This window comes from Strix aluco, chromosome 7 (genome assembly GCF_031877795.1).
Source record: "Strix aluco isolate bStrAlu1 chromosome 7, bStrAlu1.hap1, whole genome shotgun sequence".
Taxonomy (NCBI): Eukaryota; Metazoa; Chordata; class Aves; order Strigiformes; family Strigidae; genus Strix; species Strix aluco.
In genome coordinates, this window is record NC_133937.1 from 18,525,465 (window position 1) to 18,552,094 (window position 26,630).

Consider the following 26,630-nt stretch of genomic DNA (forward strand, 5'->3'; position numbering starts at 1 on the left):
GGTAGTATTTATTGCACCAGGGAGGAGCATAAGATGATTTCTTGCCTGTGCCATGGAAGCAAGTTAAGTGAGAATCTGCAAGGAGAAGACAATCTGTATATATGTTCTTCCAGGAAGCTGAAAGGTCTGTCTGAACAGTCTTTAGATGAAAAGAGGTTAACTGGAATCTCTATTATTCATGCCCAGTGACCGTAGTCAGCCTAGGTCTGCATGCAGTAACTTCTAACATCACTTTAAAAAAAAGTAGTGCGTGAGTTTAAGGTCAGACTTCTTGAGCATCAAAAATATGATCTGCTAAGTCTGTTTGAAAAGTTACTTTACTGTACCTTAAGTAGACTTTCTAAGAAGATATATGAGTTGAATCAGTAACTGTTTGTTGCACCAGAGTGTCAACGCTATCATACCACCTTGTCCTTTTAGTTGCAAAATAGTAGCTCTCTTACATTGTGACAATATATGCGTATTTGGTTCACTTGAAACAATCTATGGTACAAATATTTTTCACATCAAAATCTGGAAAAAATGTTTCAAGTTGGTTTTCTTTAGTACTCTTTGATTCCTCATTAGAGGTTCAGGTAACTGTAATATATGGTTTTAGATAGCCTGACAGTACTTTTAATGTTTTAGCAAATACATAACACTGTAGGTTCCAGTCATAGTCTTAGGTAGAGTGTGAGAAAGAATGGGAAGTTGGAGCAGAATTTCAGTGATGAGGAAACAAAATTTATGTTGATCTTCAGAGTATGAAGAAGGTAAAATTGAAAATGCTAGTGGAATATCATTTATATAGCCTGCAAAAGTGGCACGGAGTTTACTGGATTAGGTTCCTCCCTGCAAAACTTGCTATGCAGAAGTCAGCAGAAGAGGGAGGGTAGGGGGATGGTTGCAAACATATAAGCATGAAGTTCAGCATGTAACCTTTTGTTCTGTCATTTTTAGTGACTTTGTCCTTTTTTTTTTTCTTTCTTCTCCTACTGATTCTATCCTATGTTACTCCCTTCAGCTTAGCCTGTCTTTCCACCTAAATTCAGTTGTCCTCATCTTCCCTGATTCAGCCTTAGCTATAGTCAGTTTGTCCCCTTAGCTAGCCACCTGTCTGGGCATTTCACCTTTTTTTTTTCCCCTACCCAAAACCTTTCCAAAAAAGTCAGTCTGCCAACTCATACAACTGCTCAGTCATCAAATGCTGATCCGTGGGGCTATAAAGAAGCCATCCACATTGACCTGTCAACTGAATCGTTCTGGGCAAGAGCAGGATTCTTCATTTAATGGCTATTTACCCACTACTCCAGCCCAGAAAATTATGGACCTTATCCCACATCGTCCTCCGGGGAAGGACCACCATTGGGTCATATGACCTCAGGCACCTGGGTACTTCAGAATGGGGGCATGAAGAGTGGCTGCATAAGCCCTCTCTTGCTCCTACCAACCTGTGCTGCTGAAAAACATGTGCGTATTCTGGCTGCCCTATTCATACAACTGCGATTTCAGTGGGAGGGAGTAGGGGGTGTTCTGTCTTACCTTGTTTGATTTCATTCTCTTCTCTAACATATTCCTAGATGCGCACACAACCCCCACAAAAACAAACTTTTCCTTTGAATGTCACTGTTTGCTTATGAAGCCATCCCACCTCTGGAGGATGAGGTATTTAAGTGATGCATTCAGCAAGGGATACCTTTTAATCATGTGATTGGGCACTCAGGCAGAAATCCTGGCTTGTTATTTTAGTGAATTAAAAAAAATTAACATAAAAGGGTTAGCTAATATTCTTGGGATTGTAATTTCTATTTTTATGCATTGTGTTGGATTTAGTCTTTGTTCCAGAGGGTCCAAGTAAAGACAACAAAGCCTGTGTCTTGCAAGCTTTTGAATCTTGGCATATCCTCCATGGCTATTAAATGTCCAGTGACAATAGGACAACATTTGCAGTTTATGAAGGGAGAAGAAAATATTTATGCAAAGCTAGCAGCCTTCATTCTACAAGGCTAAGTTGGGCTCTAATTAGTCTATGCAGACCTGAAGCTAGCTCCAGTAGAACTAAATATCTTTAGTTTCTGTCACAGTACTTGAAGGATGCTAACCAAGCACTTCCTATCAGGTTGAAAGACTTCTGGGGTGAAAAATACTTAACTAGAGACGTTGTACACTCTGAAGTGAAACATAAGCCTCTTCTATCTTGAGGGGAGCTACTACAAGGTATGAGACAATACTGTTCTTTCAGTCCCTGAAAGATGTGTGACAGTCCATGCTGTGAAGGAAAAAACAAATTCTTCTAAAGCACTGACTCATGCTCAGTCACCTAAATGCCGCACATCTTCTATCTTCACTGCCAACATTTCTCTTTTATTTCCTTAACTTCTCTTTTATATAATCTGCTCATTTCTAAAGAATGCGGCTACAAAATCACTCTCCACTTTGCAAATTAATAGAAATGTGAATCTTGGCTAGTTTGCTTTTTATTGTTTGGATTCCTTCCCGCTTATTTACTGTAGTATCTTTGCAGCAATTTTAGTTGAAGTGTATTTTTTTTTCAACTGTTGAAGGTACAATTTTATGTGTAAAATCTACTTTAAAGGTTGTTGATTTCTAGAGAAGAGGGAAGGCTCAAAACAGCCAGCTATGTAGTCTGGGGGCTGTTAATCCACTATTGGGTAGTAGGGATTTTCCTTTCCTATCATCCTATGCAAAGTGAAAGTTAGTGATAGAAAGGCTAGAGAAAAGTCTTTGTAGCTTATTCATAAATTCCCTTCTTATCCTGCATCTCTGCTTGGGACTACTCACGTGAGTAAAGCCATGTGTGTGTTTGTGCTTGCAGGTTTAGGACTGTGAATGTGTGAGAACCATAAAATTAAGAAAAGGCAATACAGAAAACTTATGATGTCAGATACTCTTAATTCACTTTTGATGTGAGGAAATGGGGAATAAATTATGTGCAAGAGAAAGTATTAGCACTCAGACACATGAGCTGTGGTAAGGGAACATTGTCGTGTGTCAGCTGATCCGTGTTGATGGTTTGTGTGTATGCTCTTAGCTTGTGGCAGATGTGAATTAGCTGGCTTAGAGCTTGAAAGCCAACTGGGGCTTCTTCGCTGTAGACTAAGCTAACTCAGGTTACTTAGTATTTGCTACAGGTGAAGAGAGTGCCGATGGGTAGTTAGTGCAGAACAGCTGATGATGTGCAGTAATTTATTATTACATGGTAACTTGTTCATGTGTTTGAGTCTTCAACAGAGTAATGTCAATCAAGCTGTCCTCAGGAGTTTCATGTTCGTGTCTGTTAAAACTGAAAAAGTATTCAGACAGCAAGAAAGTGGTGTCCTTAGACTATTAGAAGACAAGGCAGAGTCAACTTTTTCCTCTCCCTGTGGATGAGCTCTCATTAACCAGAGTCCTTGGAGGGGCTGTATTGTTCTTTTATGACCTTATGGAACACCTTCCCCTCCCTAAGACAAAACCAAAAACTTTTGGATACAAAAACTTACCCAAACCTGCCAGTTAGCATTGGAGCATCTGCAGCTCATAAGGAGCAGGAGAGCCCAGCTGCTCTTAGCAAACAGAACACTTGGTCCCAAGGCTCTTGTCATCTCTACTGTGTTCTTCTGTCCTTCCAGGGCACCTGACTGACAGTGAGTGCAATCAGAGGCATGTTTCCAAAAAGAGCTCGCTGGCAGACCGCAAGAGGAGTTCTAGCCGCTCTCGGCGAAAAGGAGATGAGGCTCAGTCATCAGGATACCATAGTGAAGGCAAGAGATGTTACTTTATTTCAAATACCAGTATCTCTACATGTTTTTAAGATCCTCAGTGTGTACATGCATTTCCCTCATTGATTCTTACATCTGTGTCTGTGTTATGTCCTGTCTTCTTTTTTTTGGTTTGGGAAGTGTTGGTTGGGTTTTTCTTTTTATTTTGTTGGGGTTTTTCTGATTTTGTTTTTTACTTTTCAAAGTCTGCATGAAGATGCAAGTGGGACTGCTAGTTTAATCCGAAGTTATTTTTGTGGCTTTTGCTGTCTCTGTAAACTGCAGGAGAAACCTTGAAGGAGAAACAAGCCCCGAGAACTGCCCCCAAACCATCCAGCAGCACCAGCAGGCTGAGGGAATTTAAAGAGACAGTGAGCAATATGATCCACAGCAGACCACAGCAGATTTCTCAGACCATCCAGAATTCCCCTCGTGGAGGGAGTAGTGTGGATCAGGCAGAAACACGACCCTCAAAAAGCCTGTCTGCACACTCTCGAGACTGGGAAGTGGAGAGTATCAGTGAGTCTAAATCCAGCTCATCTAGCAGGTACCGGCCAACCTGGAGACCCAAAAGGGAGTCTCTGAATATAGACAGCATCTTCAGTAAAGACAAGAGGAAACATTGTGGCTACACTCAGCTTAGCCCCTTCTCTGAAGAAGCAGGTAAGAATTTGAGAAGAAAGATTTATTTTGAAATGTGTGGAATTTATAGTACTCCACTATCCAGTTTTGTTTAAAGTAGGAAAGTGAAGTTTTGAACACGGTATTTAGGTCAATGTCGAGTTGTGTACTTGAAGGCTAGTTTCTGTGTGGGTATTCATGTTGCATGTATGATACTTTGTTTGCTTTCTGTGTGCTAAATTTCACATGTAAGGAAATAATAAGGGAAGCATTACTGTCTGTGCTGCTTAAATGGACACAGGGCTAGACTGCTAAGTATCTCAAAGTTCATCCCTTGGAATAGCCTTTTGTACTGGTCTACTTTTTTCTCTGGCTCATCATGGTGTTTTTGCATGATGGCTCAGACTATGGTGCAGCGAGTATCTTATCCTCACAAGAACTCAGCATTGATACATAAGAGCCTGGCAGCCAGTGATGATTTATCTGGGACCATTTTACACCATAGCAGCTGTCCAACCTGTACATAGAGACTTTGTCCTCAGCTCTGCTGTTTTTGAAGGTAACAAAATCTGTTGTGAAACAACTTTGGGTAACTTCTGTTGCCCCTGCCCCAGCCTCCCACTTGCCTTTCTCTGGTCTGCAGATGAATATAACAGGTCATTTGCTTCCTGTCAAGAGGAAGGTACTCCTGAAGATGTAAAGGCTGTGGAAAGCAGATGTTTACTAGTTCCTGGGTTTTATGCTGTTATGCTACTGGAGCTGCTGCACTTCCATCTTAGAGTGCTTGAAGAACAGTGTGTGGATGAGAAGGACAAGGCTTGTGTGACTGACAGGAGAGTTGTGGTTAGTGAGGGTGCTGTTCCAGAAATCTGGGGGCCTGGAGAGAGGGAGGGACAGATGATTGACTAGGAGCAGCTAAAGGTTGAAAGCCATTGGGCAGCATAAAGAAATATATATATAGGGAAGGTGAAGGGAGAAGAGAACACAGCTCCAGGGAAGGAAGCAAGGGAAGCAAACAAGAGGCAAGTTGTGAAATCAGTAAGGAAGAATTAAAAAAAGTTTTCCTGTCCTCTGTGAACTAATGTTATGTAAACCTCATCAAATTGTAAATGGCGAAATAAACAATGCAGAAAGTGCAGCACAAAGTATGATAATAAATATAAACTGGAAATGCAGTTGGGTATACTGTAAAATGATCTTGTACAAATACAAATTCTTATGGGGATGAAGGGATTTTCTTTCCAGACTTGATTGTTACCTGGAGGGGAATATGGTAAGTTATGCTAAAGGGGAGAGACTAAAAAATAAATTTATTGAATAGATTATTACTTATTATTACTAGGAATGCTGTAAAAGTATTGGGTTTTTTCTGCTTAATATTGCTAGTTTTACACTAAATTAAAGGCAGCACTTCTGATTTAAGCATGGTTGAGAAGCTAACAGAAGTATAGATGATTTGCTGGTATTGAATCTTGGATCTTCTACCAAGCTATATTTTTTTTCTCTTGACAGGTAAAGAGTTGATTGAGAATGAGGTGAAGGAACATGCTGTTCAAGAAACAAGATCAAGCCAGTCAAATGTCAGATACAAGCGTGGTGTGCTAGGCCGGGGCACCCAGCATCATATGGTGGATCAACATCCTCATCTAATACAGAGGATGGAGTCTGGCTATGAAAGCAGTGAACGCAACAGCAACAGCCCAGTTAGTCTGGACATGCCCTTGTCTGAAAGCTCAAGTACCCACAGGTAGATTTCAACAAACTCCGTTTTTGAAGTGATTGAGGTCTTGATTTCTTTTTCGTAGTTACATAATGGTGTAGAACTTTTTTTTTTTTAAAGTGTAAAATGGCACTCCTAGCTTGGGGCAGGGGAGAAATAGAAGGGAAATAAGAATCTGAGTGAGTTTGGTTCCTTTTCTTGTCAGTATATTGATAGCTTACTGCTTATGAGAAGGAAAAGAAATGGGGTTCAGATGAATGAGAAATGTTGACTAAAATGATGCATCTGAAATAGTTATACCCTTCATCTATGACTTAAAAACTCAACTAAAATATCAACCTTTGTGCTTGAACAGCTCAGACCTTTTTGTTTCAGTGAAACCATTGCTTAATAGCAGCCTTGTACAAAATGAGAAATCAATAGTCTTGTAAAGAAATCTTTGACATTTTCAGTCTGAAAGGTTCATTGAAGTCTTGCAAGACACTTGCAGTATTTACATGCAAAAATAAATAGGCAGCACAGTGTGTTTCTCTCCTTGACTTAGGAAGCTCTAGGCAATCATGGACTGAGACTGTTTATGGCCAGAATAGTAGATTTTCAGCTGTGAGAATCTGTTGAGAACAGCTATCAGACCACAGTTTTAATATACATTGCATACTCTTATGGAGATGAATAGAATTATTGTCCTCTCCCTTGTTAATTTTCTCTTTCTCTGTTTCTCTCAAGATTTTCTTATGGTAGGCTTTTTTAAAATTAAATTAAAATGCAAGTAAATACTTACGTGATGATTAAAAAAAGGTAGGTATCATTTCTCCTGGAAAGATTTGTAAAATGGTAAGCGATAATTACTTTTTTCTTGAAGGGATGTTCATATGAAGCGAGCAGGTGGATTGGTTCCTGCCTGGCGTAACATCCCAAAATCTCACAGTAGCAGCATCTTGGAAGTGGAGTCTACTTCATCAATTGGGAGTTGGGCAAACAGCCCACACACCATGGGAAATGGTAAGATACACTTCCTTGATAGCAGTTTTTTTGCAAGGTAATTGTTTTGGAGTTGTTCTTTACTTTCTGGATGTTTATCTTCACAGTGAAACTGTGAGGAAAGGGAAAGGAAACATTTGAGGAACATAGTTTTATAAGATATAACTTAGAAGATTTACCAAAGGGGGTTGCAAAAAGCTTTGTTGGAATATTCCTTTGATCATGTTGTTCTGGCATATTTTCTGAGCATTGACTTAACTGATAAACTAAAGCTATTTTTCCTACTCTTTGCTATAACTCAGTATTCTGCCATCAGTAGAAAATACCTTTCCAAGCATAACTCATAATAACTTAGTAGGATTGATGAGTCCTAAAAACAAGCAAATAATGTTATACAAAATTCAAAATTGTCAGATATGAGAGTTGATATTTACAAGATGTTTGGGCTAAGACTGAGCTTTTCTATGGATATGCATTCTGATTATGTGTCATTCTGAGCAAATATTCTGGAGAATGTCTGGGGAAGGGAAAAGGGAGGAGGGGAGACATTTCTTGAGTACAGGTCATAGTTGAAGTGAGAATGATGACTGATTTCTGCTGTGTTGACTAGGATATTGATATGCTTTATTTTCCTCCCATTTTCATCTGCTTATGCAGTTGGATGAAAAGCACCTCAGTTGAAATCCATTTTACTTACCAAAGCTAATGATCTGGCTAATTTGACATAGCATTATTTACAAATTATAAACACAGTAAGAAGCCTCAGGATTTCAGAATCATTTTAGGATTATCTCTTCCAATAATTCTCCCTGTTCTGTTTGCTGTTTCTTGGGTCAGTGCATCCAGGGGTGGGCTGTGCTGCAGGGGAGCTTAAAGCAATACTGCAGCATTTCTGCCAGTCACTGACACAGAGAAGGCAGTTGGAAACTGAATGGCTTGGGCAGGGTTTTAAAAGTAAAATTTAACAAAGCAGAATTTGTGATCTGAAATTCTGTGGTCTTTGCTTGCTCAGTCTATTATTTTCTAATGTTAATTGTATTCTCCATTAAGATTTCTTTGTCTTTTAAGGAATACTTTAAGAGAATTTACTATCAAAAAAGGGGTGGTTTTGTTGGTTTATTTTGTTGGGTTGTTTTTTTTTTGGAAGGTGGGGAGATGTTTGTCCCTTTAAAGAGTGAACTGGATGAATTGCAAGAGGAGGTGGCAAGGAGAGCACATGAACAAGAACTACGCAGAAAAAGAGAAAAGGAAATGGAGGCAGCAATGGGCTTTAATCCCCGTCCCAGCAGGTTCATGGATCTAGATGAACTGCAGAATCAGGGTAACTTTTTGAATGCAGTATATTTTGCAAGACTGCAGTGCTGAAGTTTTTTGAACCTTTGCACTTAATTTCCTACTGTATGTGTCTGTCTTTCTCTCCCCCTCCATTACAATTTTGTACCTTCAGTTAGTGAAAGACCATTAATTTCAAACCTATAGGATGAGAAAAAAACCTGTGTTTGGTATTTTGACCAAATTCCTTCTTAAATGACACAACAAAGTAATGCAGAGGTGTTTTAATATATTTGCACCTTTCCATTTTTTAGGTATTATGCACCATTAGTAGTATTGATACATAGATTTAGCTATAAGGCTTCAACCAACATCTTGGAATGAGCACGGTTGTTTGTACCTTTCACACGCCTCAGGTCCACTTGCAACATAGCTTGTTCATTTAGGCCATTGTTTTGTTTCTGATTATTTCTGGTAGCATCACTGCCTTAAGCAGTTCTGCTTGTTCCTGCCCTTGTACTTTCCACTCTTTCTTCCTGCCCAACTGTGCAGCCACAGCATAGGCATGAGAACAAGTACTGTGGCAGGCTTAAGCTGGATCTAATTGAAAATCTGAGGAGAGTTTTTCTAAGGAAAAAGAGTTGAAAAAAAATTTAAAAAGCAAAATACTAAGTTTGATTGTCTTTTCCATGACTCCTCATGTTTCTGTCAGGGGATAGCAGCAGAAGAGGTTTAATTGGAAGGATGGAGCTGCAGCAGAGAGAATCTGGTGACAGGATTCACATGTAATACCTTTTGTTTTAGCCCTAAATCTCCATCAGTCAGTAAGGGGAATCAGAGAGAAGGTGGGATGAAGTGCACTGACCCAGCTGAGAGTGAAGCCTGAAGCCTAGTAGAGCATTTAACTGGGGGGTTGTTGTTGGGTCAGCAGAGCCAAGGAAGGCGTAGTGAACACCTAGGCTCTGCTCCCACAAATGCATGCACGACTGGGGCAAACCCACTGTGACCTCCTGTTTTGCCAGACCTCCTGGTGTCCCCATCCTGCTTGCTCAAACCTCTTGTAGGCAAGAGTTGAGGTGCTGGTTTGCTGCTACAGGACAGAGAGGAAAGAGAGTGTCACTCCATGGCAATGCAAGCTCTGGGCACAATACAGCCGGTGCCCTGCAGCCTACAGCCATGCCAACTGCTCAGTAGCCAGAAAGTCATTGTCAGTGGCAGCTGAAAAATACAATCTCTGTGAGAATGTCTGACTGTGGGAATGTTTTTATAATTTTTTCTGACCATCAGTGAGCCATTTAGTTATCCTTTACAGTCCTGCTGTGACCTGCCAGTAACCAGGTGAAAAATTCCAATGTACCAGAGCAGATGGAAATCTTTTTTTATTAGCATTAGTGTTTACTTTTGGTCACATAAATGCTAATGATGTGAAAATAGACAAGTAAATCTCTGTTGTTGAGCATGAAGTTGTCTCCTCTTTTCTTGCCTGAAAGAAAATAGCGTATTCTCCAAGACGTTACCCTTCTTTGATCTCTTGTTGTATTAGTTGGTAGAAGCAAAAATTGCTTAGCTTTTCCTTGTTAAAAAGAAAGTAAACTAGAATAACCTTAATCAAAAAAGACTTTAGTAGAATGTTTAAGGAGTTTACAGGCATTGACTTGAGATCTGGAAAAGTTTTTGTTTATTCCTCTTAAGTCTTTCCCCACCCCAGTCAGAGATGTAATAGCTTAACATTAACAGACTGCTTGACTGCCTGGAAGGCTTGCTTGTACGCAGAACTCCAGAACACTTGTGACTCATTTTCCCCTCAAGTAAACTGCTAAATTCATGCAAAGAAAGCTAACTTTAGTATACTGGCCTTGATTACAAGCCTCAGTAGCCTTGATTTCGAAACTGAATGTGCTGCTTGATTAACTCGCTGCTCTAACAACTCTCACTTCTCTCTGCAGTACTTGCTTTTCATGTGAGTTCTTTAGGGTTTATGGTATAACAAATGTGTTTGCATCTGTGCACGAGGGTGTTGGAGAGCAGGCCAGGCCATAGCATGTGTTATGCAAGCTGAGAAAACATAATTTATTGTTGACTGATAAAGATACTCATGTTCTCTACCACAGTGACAGAGACATTCCATTAAAAAAACCCACCCCTAAACAAATCAAAAAGTCAAGTTTTAGTTTCTGTTTTCCCCTGCCTTATTTGAATATGTATATCTGGGTGCATAACTTGCACAATGCCTGATAGGTGACACCGGATTGTTTGGCATTTCCTCCTCGAAGAACTGGATGTTCTGATGTCAGGACACAGTGGCATCATCATTCTCTTTTGTGTCCAAGGATGACTTATCCTTCTCTTCTCCAACACTGTTTTCTAAATAGTTGAAAAATAATTTTTTATAATTGCTTCTTTCTTCTCAGCTTCTTAAACCTGTATTTTTCCTTCTAAAGCTGCAAGACCACTGGGTTTTCATATTTAGTATGTCTCAGCAGTTGAACACGTTTGTGGAAGTATTTCATGCAGGCATTTATGCTCGCACTCAAGTCTGAGTTCTGTTCCCCAGACATCTCAGTTGTTTCAGTTTGTCCCCATTTTTTATGGAAGTAATTGTCTATCTGAAGAGACAGATGATTTTTGGCAGGGGACTTAATGTACAAGGAAAGCCCTGACCTGCTATATTTCTTACATACTGATATATTTTGGTTTAGATTTAATTTAGATTAATTTTTACTTGACACAAGTCATCTGAACTGACTGTGATTTGTCTATACCATCTTTTGTACTGATTTAGACTGTTGAAAATAATATAATAAGCCAGTACAATTTTCTCAAACAAAATTTGAGGGGGGAAAAAATCTGGTTTCACATTGTTTTACTGTGTGGATGTCAAGCCTATCAGGGTGCTCAAGTTGTACTTCTGCTTAGGGAAGGTTAGGTGGTGCTGTCTGGGATATGTGCAGCCTCTGCGAGACTCCATATGTGGAAGAATTTGGCAGTCACGAATGGAATGAGGGTAAGTGAGGGTTCTGCAATGAATGAAACCAAAATGAAGGGTGCTGCCCATTGCAGGGAGGAGTGATGGCTTTGAGAAGTCGATGCAGGAGGCAGACTCAATCTTTGAAGAGTCGCTGAATCAGGAGCAGAAGGGGGATTGTGCTGCAGCTTTGGCGCTCTGTAACGAAGCTATATGTAAGTAATTCTAACCGCCTGAGCTATTGCGCTTTTGACAGTTTACTAATATCATAGAAGAAAGTCTGAAACATTAAATCATGTTAAATGGTTAGGTAGTAATATGGGGATCCAGCTGGTCCTTAGGAACGTGCAGGGAGACAGAATCTTTCCTTTTTACAAGCATTCCCTTTTGGGGGTTTTAGTCCTATTCCTCTTCATCTCTGTGTTTTTCATGTTTTCATCTGTTTTTTGTTGTTCTCTCCAGCACTATGGCAGTAGCAGCACTGGGGTGCTGATGTGCCCTTTTTGGTGCTAAATGGTGCATTTCAGCAAGCACCTAGTAGGTAACTCCCCCTGCCACTTGGTACTCAATTAACAATTTGTCCCCATCCTCAGGCCAAATTACAAAGGGCATTAAGCTCCCCTGTTTCTCATAGAGGGTATCATAGGAAGAAAATGGTAGCTCACTCTTGAGTCCTTTGGATTAGCACAAATGAGCTATGCTGAAGAAAAAAGCATTAGGACATTGAAGTGCTTAAATGCATTGTGACCTTTGAGAATGTGTGCTATGTGATTTCATTTTATTTTCAGTCTTTTTCCATTATGACTGGCTGGCTGTTTCACCCCATGCTCCCCTCTGTATAGAATGGCTGCAGACAGAGTGGGTAGCTCCTGTGCATTTGCATTTAGAAATTGGCTCTTATGGACTGCAGAACAAGGGGCGCATCATACAGCTGTTATGATAGCTCTATTAGCTTTCATTCCAGCAAGGTATTTGCTGAATCTCAAATCCAAGCTGGGTATTCCTGCACTTAAAGGGAGTCCCAGATATGAACGATACAGGAGAAGGGTAGGTGACAGAATGAAGCATCAGTGTGGTAGGGTTGGAAAGAGCCTGTGTGAAGGGGATGAAAAGTTGGGCTAAAACATGGATAATTTTTTTTTGTACTTTATTTTAGTTTAGTTTCAATTAATGTGTTTGGACACCTGGCTAAGCTTAATGTGCATTAATGGAAACAATAGCATCCTCGTGAACTCTTTTGTGGCAGTATTTGCATGGTCCATGTTTTATGTTCTTGCTGCATCTTTTTTCTTTTTTTTCTTTTTCAATTTTATTCCTTTTTTCTGTTTGTTTTCTGCTATGTTTTCTTTTGCATTTTAGCTAAACTAAGACTTGCCATGCATGATGCCAGCGCTAGCACTCACAGCAGAGCCCTAGTCGATAAGAAGCTGCAAATCAGTATCCGAAAAGCCCGGAGTCTCCAGGATCGCATGCAGCACCAACAGCCATCGCAGCCGCTGCCGCCGCCAACCTGCCACCCACCACAGGGCGGCACCATGGCCCAGTCTACAAGGTAGTCCAAGTATATCACCTAGACCCAGATCTGAGCTGCGTCTATGAGCAGTGCAGTCTGGAAAGAAATAGGAAACTATATATATGCCCCTGGATAGTCCAAATCCTACAGTGTTACTTCTTATTCCTTTCTTCTTTAGGTTAAATCCTACTATAAGATCGTCAGCTACCCCTTCCCCGCCCCCACCCCAGTCTTCACAGAACAGTTCAATGTGCAGGTGTTCAAAATGTGATCTGTGACAGAATTGTAGCAGTCAGTGCCTGGCAGCATCAATGTTTCAGGCACCAAGGGAAAGAATACAATAGGCAATAACCTGGGTTAGAAGGGGGGCTGTGTTAGGATGAAATGTGCAACTGTTTATAATCAGGAGCTGTTTCAGGACTCAGTAAAAATCTTCCTATAATTGCTTTTATGTTGGGAACTGCAACCAGTGTGTGTTAGTGTTCTGTAGTTTGGGAAGTGTCAAGTACACTGATCTTTTCTTTCTAGTCCACTTCTCTAGTGGTGCACTGGTACAACTCTTGGATCCAGATCCTGATTCTGTCACCTTGACTACTTTCCCTGATGCTCTATCATTCTTCATTTTCTTTCTGTGCTTCCCAGCATCCTGTAGCCTGACTTAGCAGCCTCTTCAGTGTCTCTTCATGATTCTTTCTTCCATACTGACTTTAACTATAGCATAATTAACTCTCTGCTGTAACCGATCCTTTCTTCCTACCCTCTTCAGCATGCAGCTTATTCCTTCTTTCTTCCCATGCCATTCCCTCCTAGCACTAGACCATCCCTATCCAATTTCTAGGCTGTTTCTTGAACTGTTACTTTTCTTACCTCTCCCCTTTCTTACATGTTGTATTATCAGAAGTTTAGATGAAATCTCAGATGGGAATCCTTTTTCTTTTCTTTTTTTTGAAATGCCACATACAGCTATGTACTGAAACTCAGTTAATTTGCACACCTGCCAGGCTATAGTTCATAATGTTCTTTTCTTTTCCTGCAGTAGCTGAATTATATGTAATGAGGGCTGATCTTTTTGTCAATCAGGGATCCATTATATCCTCTTTTACAGGAGAAATGCAGAGCCCCAATTATGCATTTTGGCAGATTCTAAGAAAATGAAAGAAAGGAACTTTCTAAACTAATTTTGTTAATGCTGAACTTGCTTACTGCTGCTCTGTGAAAAGAACATTACTTTTGCAAAAAGTTATATCCAACCAAATGTTAATATTCATATTGTAGAATGGTTTGGGTTGGAAGGGACCTTAAAGATCATCTAGTTCCAACCCCCCTGCCATGGCCAGGGACACCTTCCACTAGAAGCCAATGAAAAGAATCTTTTCATAGCCAGAGTTCTGTACTCTTGATATAAATAACATTGGAGGCAGTGCAGAGTTTGCAATTACTCACAGACAAGGTAATTCTGCTACACATATCAAGTAGGTCTTCATGATAGCTTTCATTGTATGCATCTCAAGAAGGAAACAAAGCAATGATGTTACAGTTTCCTTAAGTTCTCTGTTGGAGCTGTTTGTAGCCTGTCATTTTCTCACAGGCACATGGACTTGGTACTGGTTTTTGTGTCTGCATATTAGAATGCTAACTAATGCAGAAAAATGCCAAGGACATGTATGACCCAAGGATATAATTGTCTTGCATTGGTACATAAAAGAATGCAAATTACTTTTAGAAGTATATGTAGAATACACATTATTACAAAATAATAGTTATATATTTAGCTTGAATTTTATTTAATGTGTTGGATAAATATCTCAAAGATCAGAATACAGAGATGATATGAGGGGAATTTCAACATGTTCCTTCCATTTGTCAAGTCATTCTTCATGAAGTTGCCTGGAGAGAGGGGACCTTATGGAAATATTGTCAGTTCATGTTCAGATCATGAACATGTTCAAAGTATTTTCAAAAACATCTCACGTGTTAATGTTGGAAACAGTTGTTTTGTTTTATATAAATACTATTTTTACTATTCTAACAGTTATCCCTACCCATGCACTCAGTCTGCTGGTTAAAGTGCCTAGGGTGCTGTACAAGAGTACATAGAGCCTAACTGTAGCAAAATACTCTTAAAAATATGAAATGGATTCAGTAGATCAGTTATACTAGGAAATCAGGGTTAGAAGCAAAGGGCTAACATGTATGTATCTACTGAATTAATGCAAAGTCTTCATCAGAATACAGTTAGCAAAGAAAAGTATGTTGAGGTATATATCACCTAGTGCAAGTTCTGTACCCTAGGGATAAACGTAAGCAATGACTACTGCTAATCATTTACCCTTCTGTGTGTTTTAGTGAACAGACTGGCCCGCTCCAAGTACTGCTGAGCCAGGAGGTACCACTGGAACCCAACAAAGAAGTGGAATTTGGGTCCAGTTCTTTCTTCCACCCACCTGCTTCCTGCCATGAATTGCACTCATCATTATATCCAGAGTCTTCCTCCTTGCCCCCTTCTGAAAGCAATCCATCCAACAGGATCTCTCCAAACTTCCAGTCTGCTTCTGCTGATTTTCATGACCAAGTTCCTTCTTTTCCCTATAGGCAAGGGTTGGCAGAGAGGTCTGCAAGAACTGAGAATGATGCCCACCATAGTGTGGATTTTGCTGACTCCACAGCCGCAGGGCCAAAAGACTATAGGGAATGCTGCAGTAGCAGCAAGTTAGAAGAGGTTCATAACATAACGCCTATTCTCACACCTCAGTACAAATCCAAGGCTAACACAGTAAACTCTGGGTCTTTGCCTACACTGTTTCCCTGTCCACATTCACCACAAGCAGCATCTCCTGAAAAGGACAGCCAGCACAGTCCTTGTTCCAAACTTGCAAGCTCTCCTGTGCGGCCCAGCATTGATCATTTAGGGGCCTATCATGCAATGACCCCTGCAACTTCATCCCCTCCACGGCAGTACTCCTTGGATCCTTTGCAGAAAACAAATAAGTACTCCAGAGCAAACAGCCATGAGATTTTGTTACCCTCACAGGACGAATATGGCACAGCAGAAGGTTGCAAATCTGAGGCTTTTAGTACAAAGGGACATGTTCGCTCCTTGGCAGAGCAGTTTCAGAAAATGCATGCAGCCTCCCAGAGAAAAGGTACTCATGAAAAAGGCTGGATTGCTGCAGTGTGTCAGGATGAGAAGTCTCCAAAGTTAACACAAAAATCTTTCATCAACCCTTCATCCTCTGGTTACAGACAGCTAATCAATCAAAATCAAGAGAACAAAAACCATTCTTCTGAAAAATTACACGCAACTGTGGATATTAGGGACGGGGTAGTTTCTTTGGAGGGTTTTAGTGCCCAACATGTTGCTTCTAAGAGTATTTCTTCTCACAGTGAAGAGCTGTGTAGAAGAGGTGGACAGAATATAGCAGACCCTGCACCCTACATGGAAAGGCACTGTCATGATGGAGGAATGAAGCAGGTGGATGATGGAGCTACTAGTAGCATGGTTGCCTCTATGCCTGTGGACCGTTGGGTGGATAATGTTACTAGGTATTACAGTTCTCAGAAGGCTAATAAGAATACTGAATGGCTTCCTGTACCTGGGAGGAGTCCACCGCTTTCTGATCAGAGAGCAGTTGGAGATGACTTGAGCAGGATCCCAGTACATCTGCATCCACAGTGGAATCAAGACACAGAACAGGAGCTCTCAGAACTGGAATCCCTCTATCAGACTAGTCTGCAGGCATCTCAGGCCACTAGGCCTTTCTTGGGAAGACAGGACAGTGCTAGGTATCCATTTGACCAATCAGGTAAGAATGACGCAGCTGTTTTTCTTGGTTGACCTGCCTGTGTACTCCAATATAGGTGAAGGTATGTTTTCCAGTCGATTTAGTTAAATGGGCATGAATTTGTGCACAGATGCAGAAAGATTCAGGTTGTGGACTCTGAAAACATTCTAACTATATAGGTAGAGAAGCAGTGTGATAGCACTGCCTGGGGAGGCTGCAGAGTAGCTGTTGGTCTTGGCAAACAGAGCGCAACATCCGTTAAGAGTAACATAGAAATAACTGATCCCGTTTTCAAGCAGGGAGCTAGTTGCTTAGGTCAGGCTGCTGAATTTTGCTGTTTGCAAGTCCTACATCACCTCTGGAATTTATTAAGCTGTTTCTGTGCCTAAAGTTAATGTTCTCCACATTTGTGAATTTTAACTGATTGTATTGTATTTGAGAATTCAGTCTGTACCTGGTTGAGGGGATAACTTTTAAAAGTGTTTCCAGATCTATGAGAGGAACTTGTGTTTTGCTACGGACTACCTGCTTTAAGTTGTGGAAAATTACTTGTGAAAGCAGCACTGAGTACACAATCTGCACTTAGATCCTTGAGACCTTGTGGCTTAGTTGGTGCCGAAAGAAAACAGATTCTGTTGCTGTTGGTGAGAACATCCAGCTGTTGCTGGAGACATTCAGTCAGAATCTGATGACAGCAGTCCAGTTCCACTTAAGCTGATCTAATCTGCCTGAGACAGGGCAACCTTGATTCTCTGCTTAGCAGAGTAAGTTTCTTTATAATCCATGTCGTAGCATTAGAGCTACAAATTTTCTGGTTAAATACAAAGCAGCCTGAAACTTGATGGGTACCAAAGTGATGTATATATATGTGATATATATTGCAGTACATACACAAAGGTTTTCCCCTGCCCTGCACCTGTGGAGGTGGAGCCTCTATTGTTCCTGAGAAATCAAGCCTGGCTGTGACCAGAGTGAATGCTGCAGTAAACTCTTGAACAGGTTTTTATTCACAGCTTGAGTTTTCTATGAAACTCTCTTGTCTTGCAGTCCACTGGCAGACCAGGTGACATATCCAGAGGTGGCTATTTACCATTTGTTGTCATGTTGATTTTCTTTCAGAGTTAGGCAAGGTCTGACTTCACAACCTTGCAGATACTCTCTTGCATGGGCTTGAATCAGAAGGTCTTATGTGTTCCTACTTAGCTTACTGATTTTTGGAAGCTCTTTCTGGAAATCTAACAGGATAAAGCCCTGTTGCTTTAGTGTTAGTTGGAGCTTCAGAGTTCTCTCATCAATTGCCCTGTTTCTTATGCTGACGCTTTTCTTGCCTGTTTTCCCACTGCATATATGAGGGATATGATATTCTTCTAAAGTGAAGTTTGGGTTTGAGATCTTTACTTCTGGTTTGCTGTGGCTTTCAGATGTCTCTTCCTAAGTTCTGCAAATGCTGTATAAAAACAAAAAGTTTGAACCAGCTCATCTACTGTGTTGAACTGGATGAGAATCACCTGCATGGGTCTAGGACAGCTCTTTCTCACTTTTAACTTGGATTACCTTACCTATTCATTTGTAAATGCTGGTTTAAGCTTTCTGTCCCATATCAACTGGTTTTGTCAGACCTTTGCATTCAGAATAATGGTGAAAATTCCCCTGTTTCATTACTGGAGCTTTACAACAGAGATTAAAACCAAGACCCGATCCTCCAAATGCCACTTCAGTGAAGAAAATGCGTTGTTACCAGCACATCACTTTTCTTCCTTTATAGACAGATTCCCTGTGGCTGTTTTTATTAGGCCACTGATCTGCCTGTCTGTTCCTTGAGAAATTTTAGGATTATAACTGGTTGGTGGGGATGGCACTGAAGTGCAGTAACTGTAGCAATCCTAGTTAAAAATAACGCTTTAAACTATTTAACCAGCACAAGAAATGGCTGATGAACTGTAGCATTGGGTGGGAACAAGCAGGTGAATGTGTGGGGAACTTAAAGCTGTTGAGTCTTGTTTATCCTAAGTAACTTCAGGTAACTTCCTCCTGGTAGCTGATTTTCTGTCCCTTTAGGCCTCCTAAACTCTCACCTCTGTACCAGACAAGTGCTGCTGTACATTTAAATAGTTCAATTAATTGCTCCCCAGAAGCCTGCAAAAGGGATAGTGAAGCATGTGTGAGTATCCCGATAGACTTTCTCCTGTTGAAATATTGGGAGTTAGCTTATATATTGATGCTCAAAGGAACTATGATGCCTGCTCATTCTGTGTATAGTCTGTCTGTCTTTGCAGGAGTCAGATCAAAGATAGTCAGAAATGCACCATAATGTGCAATCAAGCACTGAATTTAACCATAGTGTTTTCCTTCTCAGTCTCTGCGAACCTGAATATGAGGAAGCTGCATGCTACAGCTGGCATGGGTCTCTCGAAAACCCCAACAGCAGAGATAGAGCGCAGTCTGTGTGGAGCCACTGTCTCTTCTGTCTCCAAGGTGACATGTTGTTACTTAAGATATGCTAGAGGGGGAAGGGCTTGGCCTGTGCAAGTGAAAGAATTTAAAATGGGAGAAGTGGAATATATTATGAAAAAGGTACTGGGGTCATCAATAATAATGTTAGAGGGAATTCTAAGTGCAGTCTAGCTCAGGGTTAATTAGCTCAAAAATGAGTGACTCATGCTACATGCAGCTTGCATGCAATCAAATTATCTAAATTCTGGCTTTGAGGAACATATCCCTGAAAGCTTCAAGATCTAGTCTCTTTGAACATATTGACATGAATTGTCTTGCACGCAACTTACTGTGATGTTACCACTTGCAAGGGCACAGACTTTTTTTTTATACTGTGTCACTGTACTTTGAAAGTGGGGAATAATTTTGGTATTTTGCTACAGTTGGTAGTTGGTCGTCTCGAAGTGGGAGAAGATGCTTTTCCTTCTTTTTTTTTTCCTGGAGTAAAATGTTTAAATAACTGGCAGTTACATATCAGTGCCTGTACATAAAAACATACAAGTATTTTCAAGGGGAAATGACACTTTCTATAGTACTTCAGTACTCATTAAAGGGAGCTTAAATGGCCTTGCTTATATGGAACAGAGGAAAAAAAAGAAGGAATAAACATTTCCCTTGCTAACATAAGATTAACAAGTTTCCAGCACTCATCAAATTATCCTAGCTTTTTTTGGTTGTGAGAAGATTGTAGTACTGTATCATAGGATGGCTGTCAGTGGGAGCCATGATTATATCTACAGGGGCAGTGGTACCTGTAGCAGCAGCCAGTCCTTTAGGTAGATTCATCCCAGTAGAGGGTTTATATCCTGGCTTTAGATATTTATAAAAGAATAAATCTTACTTAGACAAATCAATCAGTGTATATTTACTAAAGAAAGAAAGACTATAAGGAATAACATTTTTAATCCCCAGATCCAAAAAGATCCATTTTCTTTAAGTTTTCAAGGTGGTACCTGAATGAAGGATTTCAAAAAAGAAAAGGTCATGGAGTTTCACTGAAGCATAGTCTGTTAGATTTATCTTGATCTCTTCCCTCTAATTATTATACAAAATTGATATTATGGAGAGCTCTTTCTGAAATGTGTGATGTTGTCTGCAGGTCATGTATACCAGAGAACATAGCAGGGAACCAGAAGAGGAGGAAATGTACAGTGCAGAGAATTTCCGTCGCATTGCTCGCAGTCTCAGTGGGACAGTCATCTCAAACAGAGAGGAGACCTTGGTCTCTTCTCACAGTTTTGTAAGTAGAATGATACACAGCTTTCCAAAGAGCCATCATCTGTGTGTAGGGTTGCTGTTTTCTCTGCGTTTAGTAGTTAAAGACAGACAGAAGACAACTGAATAATAAGCCATGATGAAAGCCTTGTCTTTGTGAACTTTTGTTCTCTTTTTGGAAGAAGAATAAGTTTTTATTTAAGCAACAAAGCCATCTTCTTCAGGAGTCATTGCAGAGTAGTACCTGCTGCAGCTGGTAAGCATGTGAGCTGATATTATTTGCCTGTACACAAAGACATCCAGTATAAACATTTTTTTCAGTTGACTCTAGAGTATTTTCAAGAAAGCTTCTAATACACCTACAATTTAGAAAAGATACCACTAACCATGTGGAAGTTTCTGCTCTCTTGTGGGTATATTCAGCAAGTAGCCTTTTTAGAGAGTAAAAGTAAGCATAAAGGGGAGATAATTCAAGACTTGGTGCATAACATGCAGCCAGTTACATACAGGAAGTAACTAAAAATAAGGAGATTAATTTTTTTTCTTTTTTTCTTTGTTATCTCTGTTAAATAGTTCCAGGTTCAAGTTAAAACTGCCAGTGAGGAAAACAGTAGCAGATTATTGGTGGTGTTTAGCAACGCAGCCAGATACAATTTGAAGGTTTGGCTTGGATTGAATTTTTCACAAACTGTGCTTAAGGTTTTATTTTAAACCAACTGCATAATAAATGTAGAAGAGTCTCAGTTGCAAAATCAGTTATTTAGACTGATAGGTCTGATTCTGTCTTTCTGCTGTGTACCATAAGCTACGAATATGTCAACAATGAATGTTTGCTCCTCAGCATGCTTTAGTTGAGGGCTTTAATGCATACCTGGAGGTGCTGGAGAAGCAATTAAAAACCTCCAGCTACCCAAGGCGCCCCTCTCTGCTGAAGGTTTTTATCCACACAACAGAAGCAGCCAATTGGATGGAGAATGGCTGTCTGTCGCCCCTGTTCAAGTTAGTCACCGGGCCCAAGCCTGTGATGGTTTGCTATCGTGCCATTCAGCCATCCCTGCTTTGGGTTCAGTACCTTCTAGTAGGGGGAAATGGTACAGCATCGGTAAATACTTCAGCTGAAACAGGTAAATCTGTTCATAGCCTGAAATCAGAGCTTTCAGTAAACCTGTGAGAACATAGGAAGGAAGGATCAGCAATACCCATCTTTATTTCATGGCTTGTGTGGCATGGCAGTTTCAGTGCCTGCCCTTGTTCTGTGGATTCAGTTTGTGAACCAAACCTCCATGAGTGGTTTGTGTTTGTTTTGGCTTTTTCTCCTTGGTGTATTTCCAGTCAAATGATCCTCCTAAGTAGCCCACCACTGCAGTAAGAGCCTTACTGGATTGATGCAGTTGTTATTTGTATTTGTTTTTCACATACAGATGCATGTTTTTGTTCTGGTGACTCATCCCTTTCCTTGGATCAACACCATCTTTCTTTGATTCAGCCCAACTGTGTGTTTACTCATCATTTTATGTTCCTTTCTTCTCCTTTCCCATTTTATAAAAGGAAGCACCAAATACGAGGAAAATGCCAGTGGACATCAGCTACCGTTCTTCCAGCTCCACTTCCCTTCCTTACCCTCATGATCCTCCTGTGTTTCCCTTTGATCCCCAGCACAACCCAAACCAGGTGCAGCACCTACCCCATGATGTACTGATGCCCAGCATGGTGGGCAAGGCACGTAAACCGTCAGGTAATCACAGGATTTTTCATCCTCCTTCGTGATCAGAAATATTGCTGAAATACAACTCTTCCGATCTTGTCTTTCATAAAGATACTTCACCATCTACCTGAATTCCTCCAGAAATCTGGAAGGATGAATCGCATTCTTTCTCTTCTTTGCTGCCCTTTTGAGTTTTTTCTGTGATTCTGTGCTAAGTGGACACAACAAAAGGGAGTAATCTTTATGGAAACGTTATGATGATGTTTTATAAAATCATACTCCCATTTTTCTGAAGTATTTTGTTTAGTGTAGAAGTAGCAGTAAGACCCGCCACCTTGCTGTCATGTATGAGAGTACTTTCACAAGCTACTCATTCCAGCAAATCACGCATGCAGTTGTGCCAATAGAAATAACTAATTCCTGCATGAGAATTATTTTCCCTGTGACAGCCATCAAAACCAGTTTGATCTACCAGACTTGAAATATTTTGTTGGGCTCTTCCTTGATGACAGAAGGGCTATTAAAGAAATCTGAAGTCTGCGACAGCAGCTGTGGTAGGATAAGAAGGAAATGCAGTGAAGAAGGTGAATGCTAGAAAGGGTACGGCTAGCTTTTATTCAGAATTGCATGTCAACCAGTAACTCGATGTACTAGTGATTTTGTTTTTCTTTTGTCACCGGTTGGCCACAGCTGAAAATTCTGAGAGGATGACACAAAAAGTGTAATTATGCAAACCTTTTTTTTTTTTTTCCCCCTCCTCCCCCAGGAGATCAGAAGAACGTCCTCCAAAAACTTTTGGTTGTGCCTGACAGGGGTGAAGCTTTCCAAGGTGAAGACTACGCAGGTGTGGCACTGAGCTATGGGAGTCTCCCTTGTGCACCCAAAGGCACCCTCTCCCAGGGGCAAAAGCCTCTTGTTAATCCGTATTTAGGAGGTGGAGCATCAAATGTCTCTGGCCACTGGCTGAACACGAGCTACCCTGCCAGGCAAACAGCCACGTTACCAGATAAACGAACAACACTCTGGGGGAAACATGCTGGCCAGCCAGGCAAGAATTTACAGGAAGGCTTCCTCCAGCAGCCTTCACAGCATCAAACGTGTGAATCTTATGCCAGCAGATGCAGGCTACCAGCCAGCACAGACTACAGCACTTTAAGAATACCACATGAGCCTTCTTGGGATCCCGGTGCCTCTCAAGGTTGTCCTGTGCCCCCTTCTTGCGTTAAGGCCCCGGGTCCAAGGAGAGTTGATATGCCCCCAGAAGACGACTGGCGACAGAACAGCTACACCCCTCAGCCTGGCAGAAGGCGGATGCTGCCAATGCATGTGATGGATGGGACTTTTTCTTCTGCTTCGGAGGCACACAGAAATATGCTGGCTCGAGCAGCAGCAGCTACTGGCACCATGCAAAATAATGGCTGGTGAGATCCTGTCCACTCCATGTGCCCTAATAAACCACTCTGTGAACAGACTATAGCTGTTGTCAGAGGATGGATTACATGGAGACAGCAAACTCTTCCAATCGGTATCTGTGCCAGTTTTTTCTTAAAATGTAGCTATACAGTATGTGGAAACTAATTGCACTGTATTTCATTTCTGACACTACTGAACTGGTGTCTGGATGGGGAATCGTAGCTCTTCTAGTCCCAGCCTCTCCTAGCAAAAAAAATGCTATAGGAATGGTAAGCTTCAGGGGCATTGGTTTACGGGTAAGTTCAGAAGTATGCGCATGTTTTGAAGGAAGACGACCACTAACAAAAGGACATTTTTAAGGACTCTTTTTCATGAAATGTAGCTTTGGTAAATTCTTCACGTAAAAAAACCCAACCCTTTGGTTTTCCTCTCCTTCCACTTTCCTGTTCATTCCTAGGGGAAAAAAAAACCTGACTCACCTTCCAGGTTCCAGTAAATCTGCACTTGGCAGGCTGGCAGTTAGTAAAGCAAACCCAGTTTTCAGTGTGCTGAGATCTTGGGCAGAGATCATAGCTGTAGTAGCTGCTGAGGAAGTGGCAGGGAGACGTTCATCACTAAATCAGAATTTTCCCCACTTCCTTAAGGCAAACTAACAATGCTTCAAACAGAAAAGACTGTTAATGCTGCACGCTTAATTACACCAATGTAAACACAGAGTAAGTTTAACTATTTTAGTGTCAAACATACTTGCTTTTGTAAGTATTTTTCAAATAAATCTATGAAAATAGTTCTATTTACCTGTCCGTGTATGAGCTTTCTTTGCCATTTGGCTTTACTCATCACTTGGTCTGAAACTGTGGATTTATTTTCTTATACACTAACAAACACAAGTAAATTGTTTATTCTAGTTCATTAACAAAGTTTATGTAATAAATATTTAGTTAGATTGGAGAACGTGTCTAATTTTGTCCCTGGATTTGATGTGCTTCATCACTACTCTGTGCTTAACTTTCTCCTCATAATGGACAGTAATTAACAGTGTCCTTTGAAAAGTCTTTTGAGACTTCTTTCTTGGGGGGAAAAACTATGGAATCTGTGCAAGATGGTAGTGTATGCAGACAGGACTCTTAGACAGAGAAGTCATTAGAAATGATCGGTGTAGTGAGAAGTGTCATTTTAATAAGAGTTGCACTCCTGCTCTTGCAAATGCTTTCAGGCGCGTGGTTACGGGCTCTGGCCGCGCTTACCTGGAGCGTGGGGCAGCAGCGGGCGCGGTTCTGGCGCGGGCAGCCCGCGGAAGGGCTCGGCTGCCCTCTAGTGCATGGTACGCCTTGGACCTGCTTGTCGTTTCGTGTTTTGCACCTCATTGCTCGGTGGAACTTCATCAGTTTTTGCTGTTCAGTCTGAGACTGAGTCTCATCCATTTTAATAAATGTCGTTTCTCAGTTTCTTGTTTCTAAATAATTGCTATTATGTTTGTTATAATTACAGGGATTATGCCCCTACTAGCAGTGGTTACCAGAACAAAGCACTCTCCCACCCCTCCATTCCAAAAAAGCCCTACCGACTTCTGACTTTTTCACATAATGGTTTTGCCAGTTTAATAACATGACACTTTCAACAGTACTAATTTTTTCCTAGTTTGCTAAATATAAAACAGTGGAGTATTATTTTACTTGATACAACTGTTTGATCAAGGTTTCCCAGCAGAAATGGAACCATTAGTCTCAGGCTGCACATGGACAGACCATAGCCAACTACTAAATTTCTAGCTGTAGAAATTACAATTTCAGGAAGTGACTGCAATGCAGAGGTGGATATTTGTAGAGAAACATTCCTGTTGCAGTTCTCTGTCTTGCTGGTAGAATGATACTGTTGAAGTAAAGGGAATCTGAGGAGAAGCCCCTGTTTGTTTTCAGCTTTTTGTTACCTTCAGCAGTTGGAGAAAGTTACAGTAGCCCTAGGGTGCAAATGGGGATATGGGAAAGTGTTTGATGTTTTGCTTGATTACAGGTCTAAAAAATTCGTGTTGCAGAGTGAGGCTTAAGTAGTCTTGAACTCAGTTATCTTAAAAAAATAATCTGCCAAAATAAAGTACAAAGTCACCTCTTTGGGAATCAATATGGAGTATGAAACATTTGCAAAGAAAACGTCCATGCTTGGATTGATTTTTTTTTTTTTTCTTTTAATCCTAGCTACGAGAAAGGAGGAAGTACACTTTCATAAAGCTCTGCAGAATAATCCTGAGTTGATGCAACTCATTTTAATCATCAGCAGTATCCAGTTTTTCTTTTAAATGGAACTGTTGTTTTTATTCCATCATAGTTCTAGCTACCAGGTTTCAAAACTGTTTTGTACATGTCCTGTGTATATCACTTACTACGAAATTACTCTTCAGGCCTTTGGTTGAGTTAAAAGTTGGGACATAACCTCTGAAATATCTCCATACCAAGCAGTATGTTAGTATATCAGAATAGAAACAAACTGAAGGAGATTCAGCAATATATTTAACGTGGGAGGAAACCATGAAGCTGGAAAAATACTTTTATTTCATCTGTAGCTTGTGCCTGCAAGTCTTAGTGAGGTTAGTAAGTTAATATTTACCTTGTAATTCAACTAACTGCCAACTTGTAAGTCTCTTCGATTATATTTGTTGGCTATTTATACCCTAGAAAAATCAGTTATATATTAGTTTAATAGCTCATTAAAGTTCACTGTTGCCTATAAGAAGGGTGACGAGGGAGCTTCCACAAGGAATTCATCAGCTATTTTGGAACAGTCTTTCTTAGAGTTTATAAAGTTTCTAAGCTTTCATGCAACATAACCAGGGCTTGCTTTGTAAAATATCTGTCATTGGCTGCAGAGTAGGTTAATGGATGGAATTAAGTGAAATGAAACCCCTACATGCTCAAATTTACATTTTAAAATAATTTAATTTCAGGTCTCCTAAAAATAAAATTCTTATTCCCTATATTTGTATGATCTCTTATTGTGTTTGTAATATGTGTTTAGACCCAGCAGTGTAAGGGGCAAAAAAGAACAATAATAAAATGAAGAGTAAGTTGGTGTTCTAGCAGTGGCAAATTTGTGTAAATGTAATCCTGTATATGGAAAAGGAACTACCTAGTGCAGTTCCTTCTCCTGAAGGCAGCAGAGTTTGTGCATGCTGTTTAGGGAAATCATGCTCAGACCCACTGAGCAGCAGATTTG

At 40.5% G+C, this 26,630-nt stretch overlaps 1 protein-coding gene across 13 annotated transcripts in view; it reads left to right on the forward strand.

Moving 5' to 3' along the window:
• USP54 (ubiquitin specific peptidase 54) overlaps positions 1-24,217 on the forward strand; it is a 107,436-nt gene extending 83,219 nt beyond the window's left edge. For 5 of the 13 annotated variants that reach the window (XM_074830665.1, XM_074830663.1, XM_074830664.1 and 2 more), the window contains 12 exons: positions 3,612-3,743; positions 4,026-4,403; positions 5,874-6,108; positions 6,944-7,083; positions 8,210-8,383; positions 11,395-11,514; positions 12,659-12,851; positions 15,159-16,615; positions 18,951-19,069; positions 20,187-20,327; positions 21,851-22,037; positions 22,774-24,217. In XM_074830665.1, the coding sequence (XP_074686766.1) occupies positions 3,612-3,743; positions 4,026-4,403; positions 5,874-6,108; positions 6,944-7,083; positions 8,210-8,383; positions 11,395-11,514; positions 12,659-12,851; positions 15,159-16,615; positions 18,951-19,069; positions 20,187-20,327; positions 21,851-22,037; positions 22,774-23,432 (3,935 nt within the window). In that variant the 3' untranslated portion in view covers positions 23,433-24,217. Of the gene's footprint in view, positions 1-3,611; positions 3,744-4,025; positions 4,404-5,873; positions 6,109-6,943; positions 7,084-8,209; positions 8,384-11,250; positions 11,339-11,394; positions 11,515-12,658; positions 12,852-15,158; positions 16,616-18,950; positions 19,070-20,186; positions 20,328-21,850; positions 22,038-22,773 lie in introns of those variants that run through there. The other 8 variants (XM_074830666.1, XM_074830667.1, XM_074830669.1 and 5 more) reach the window with 8 other exon arrangements.
• Positions 24,218-26,630: the final 2,413 nt, after the last annotated feature.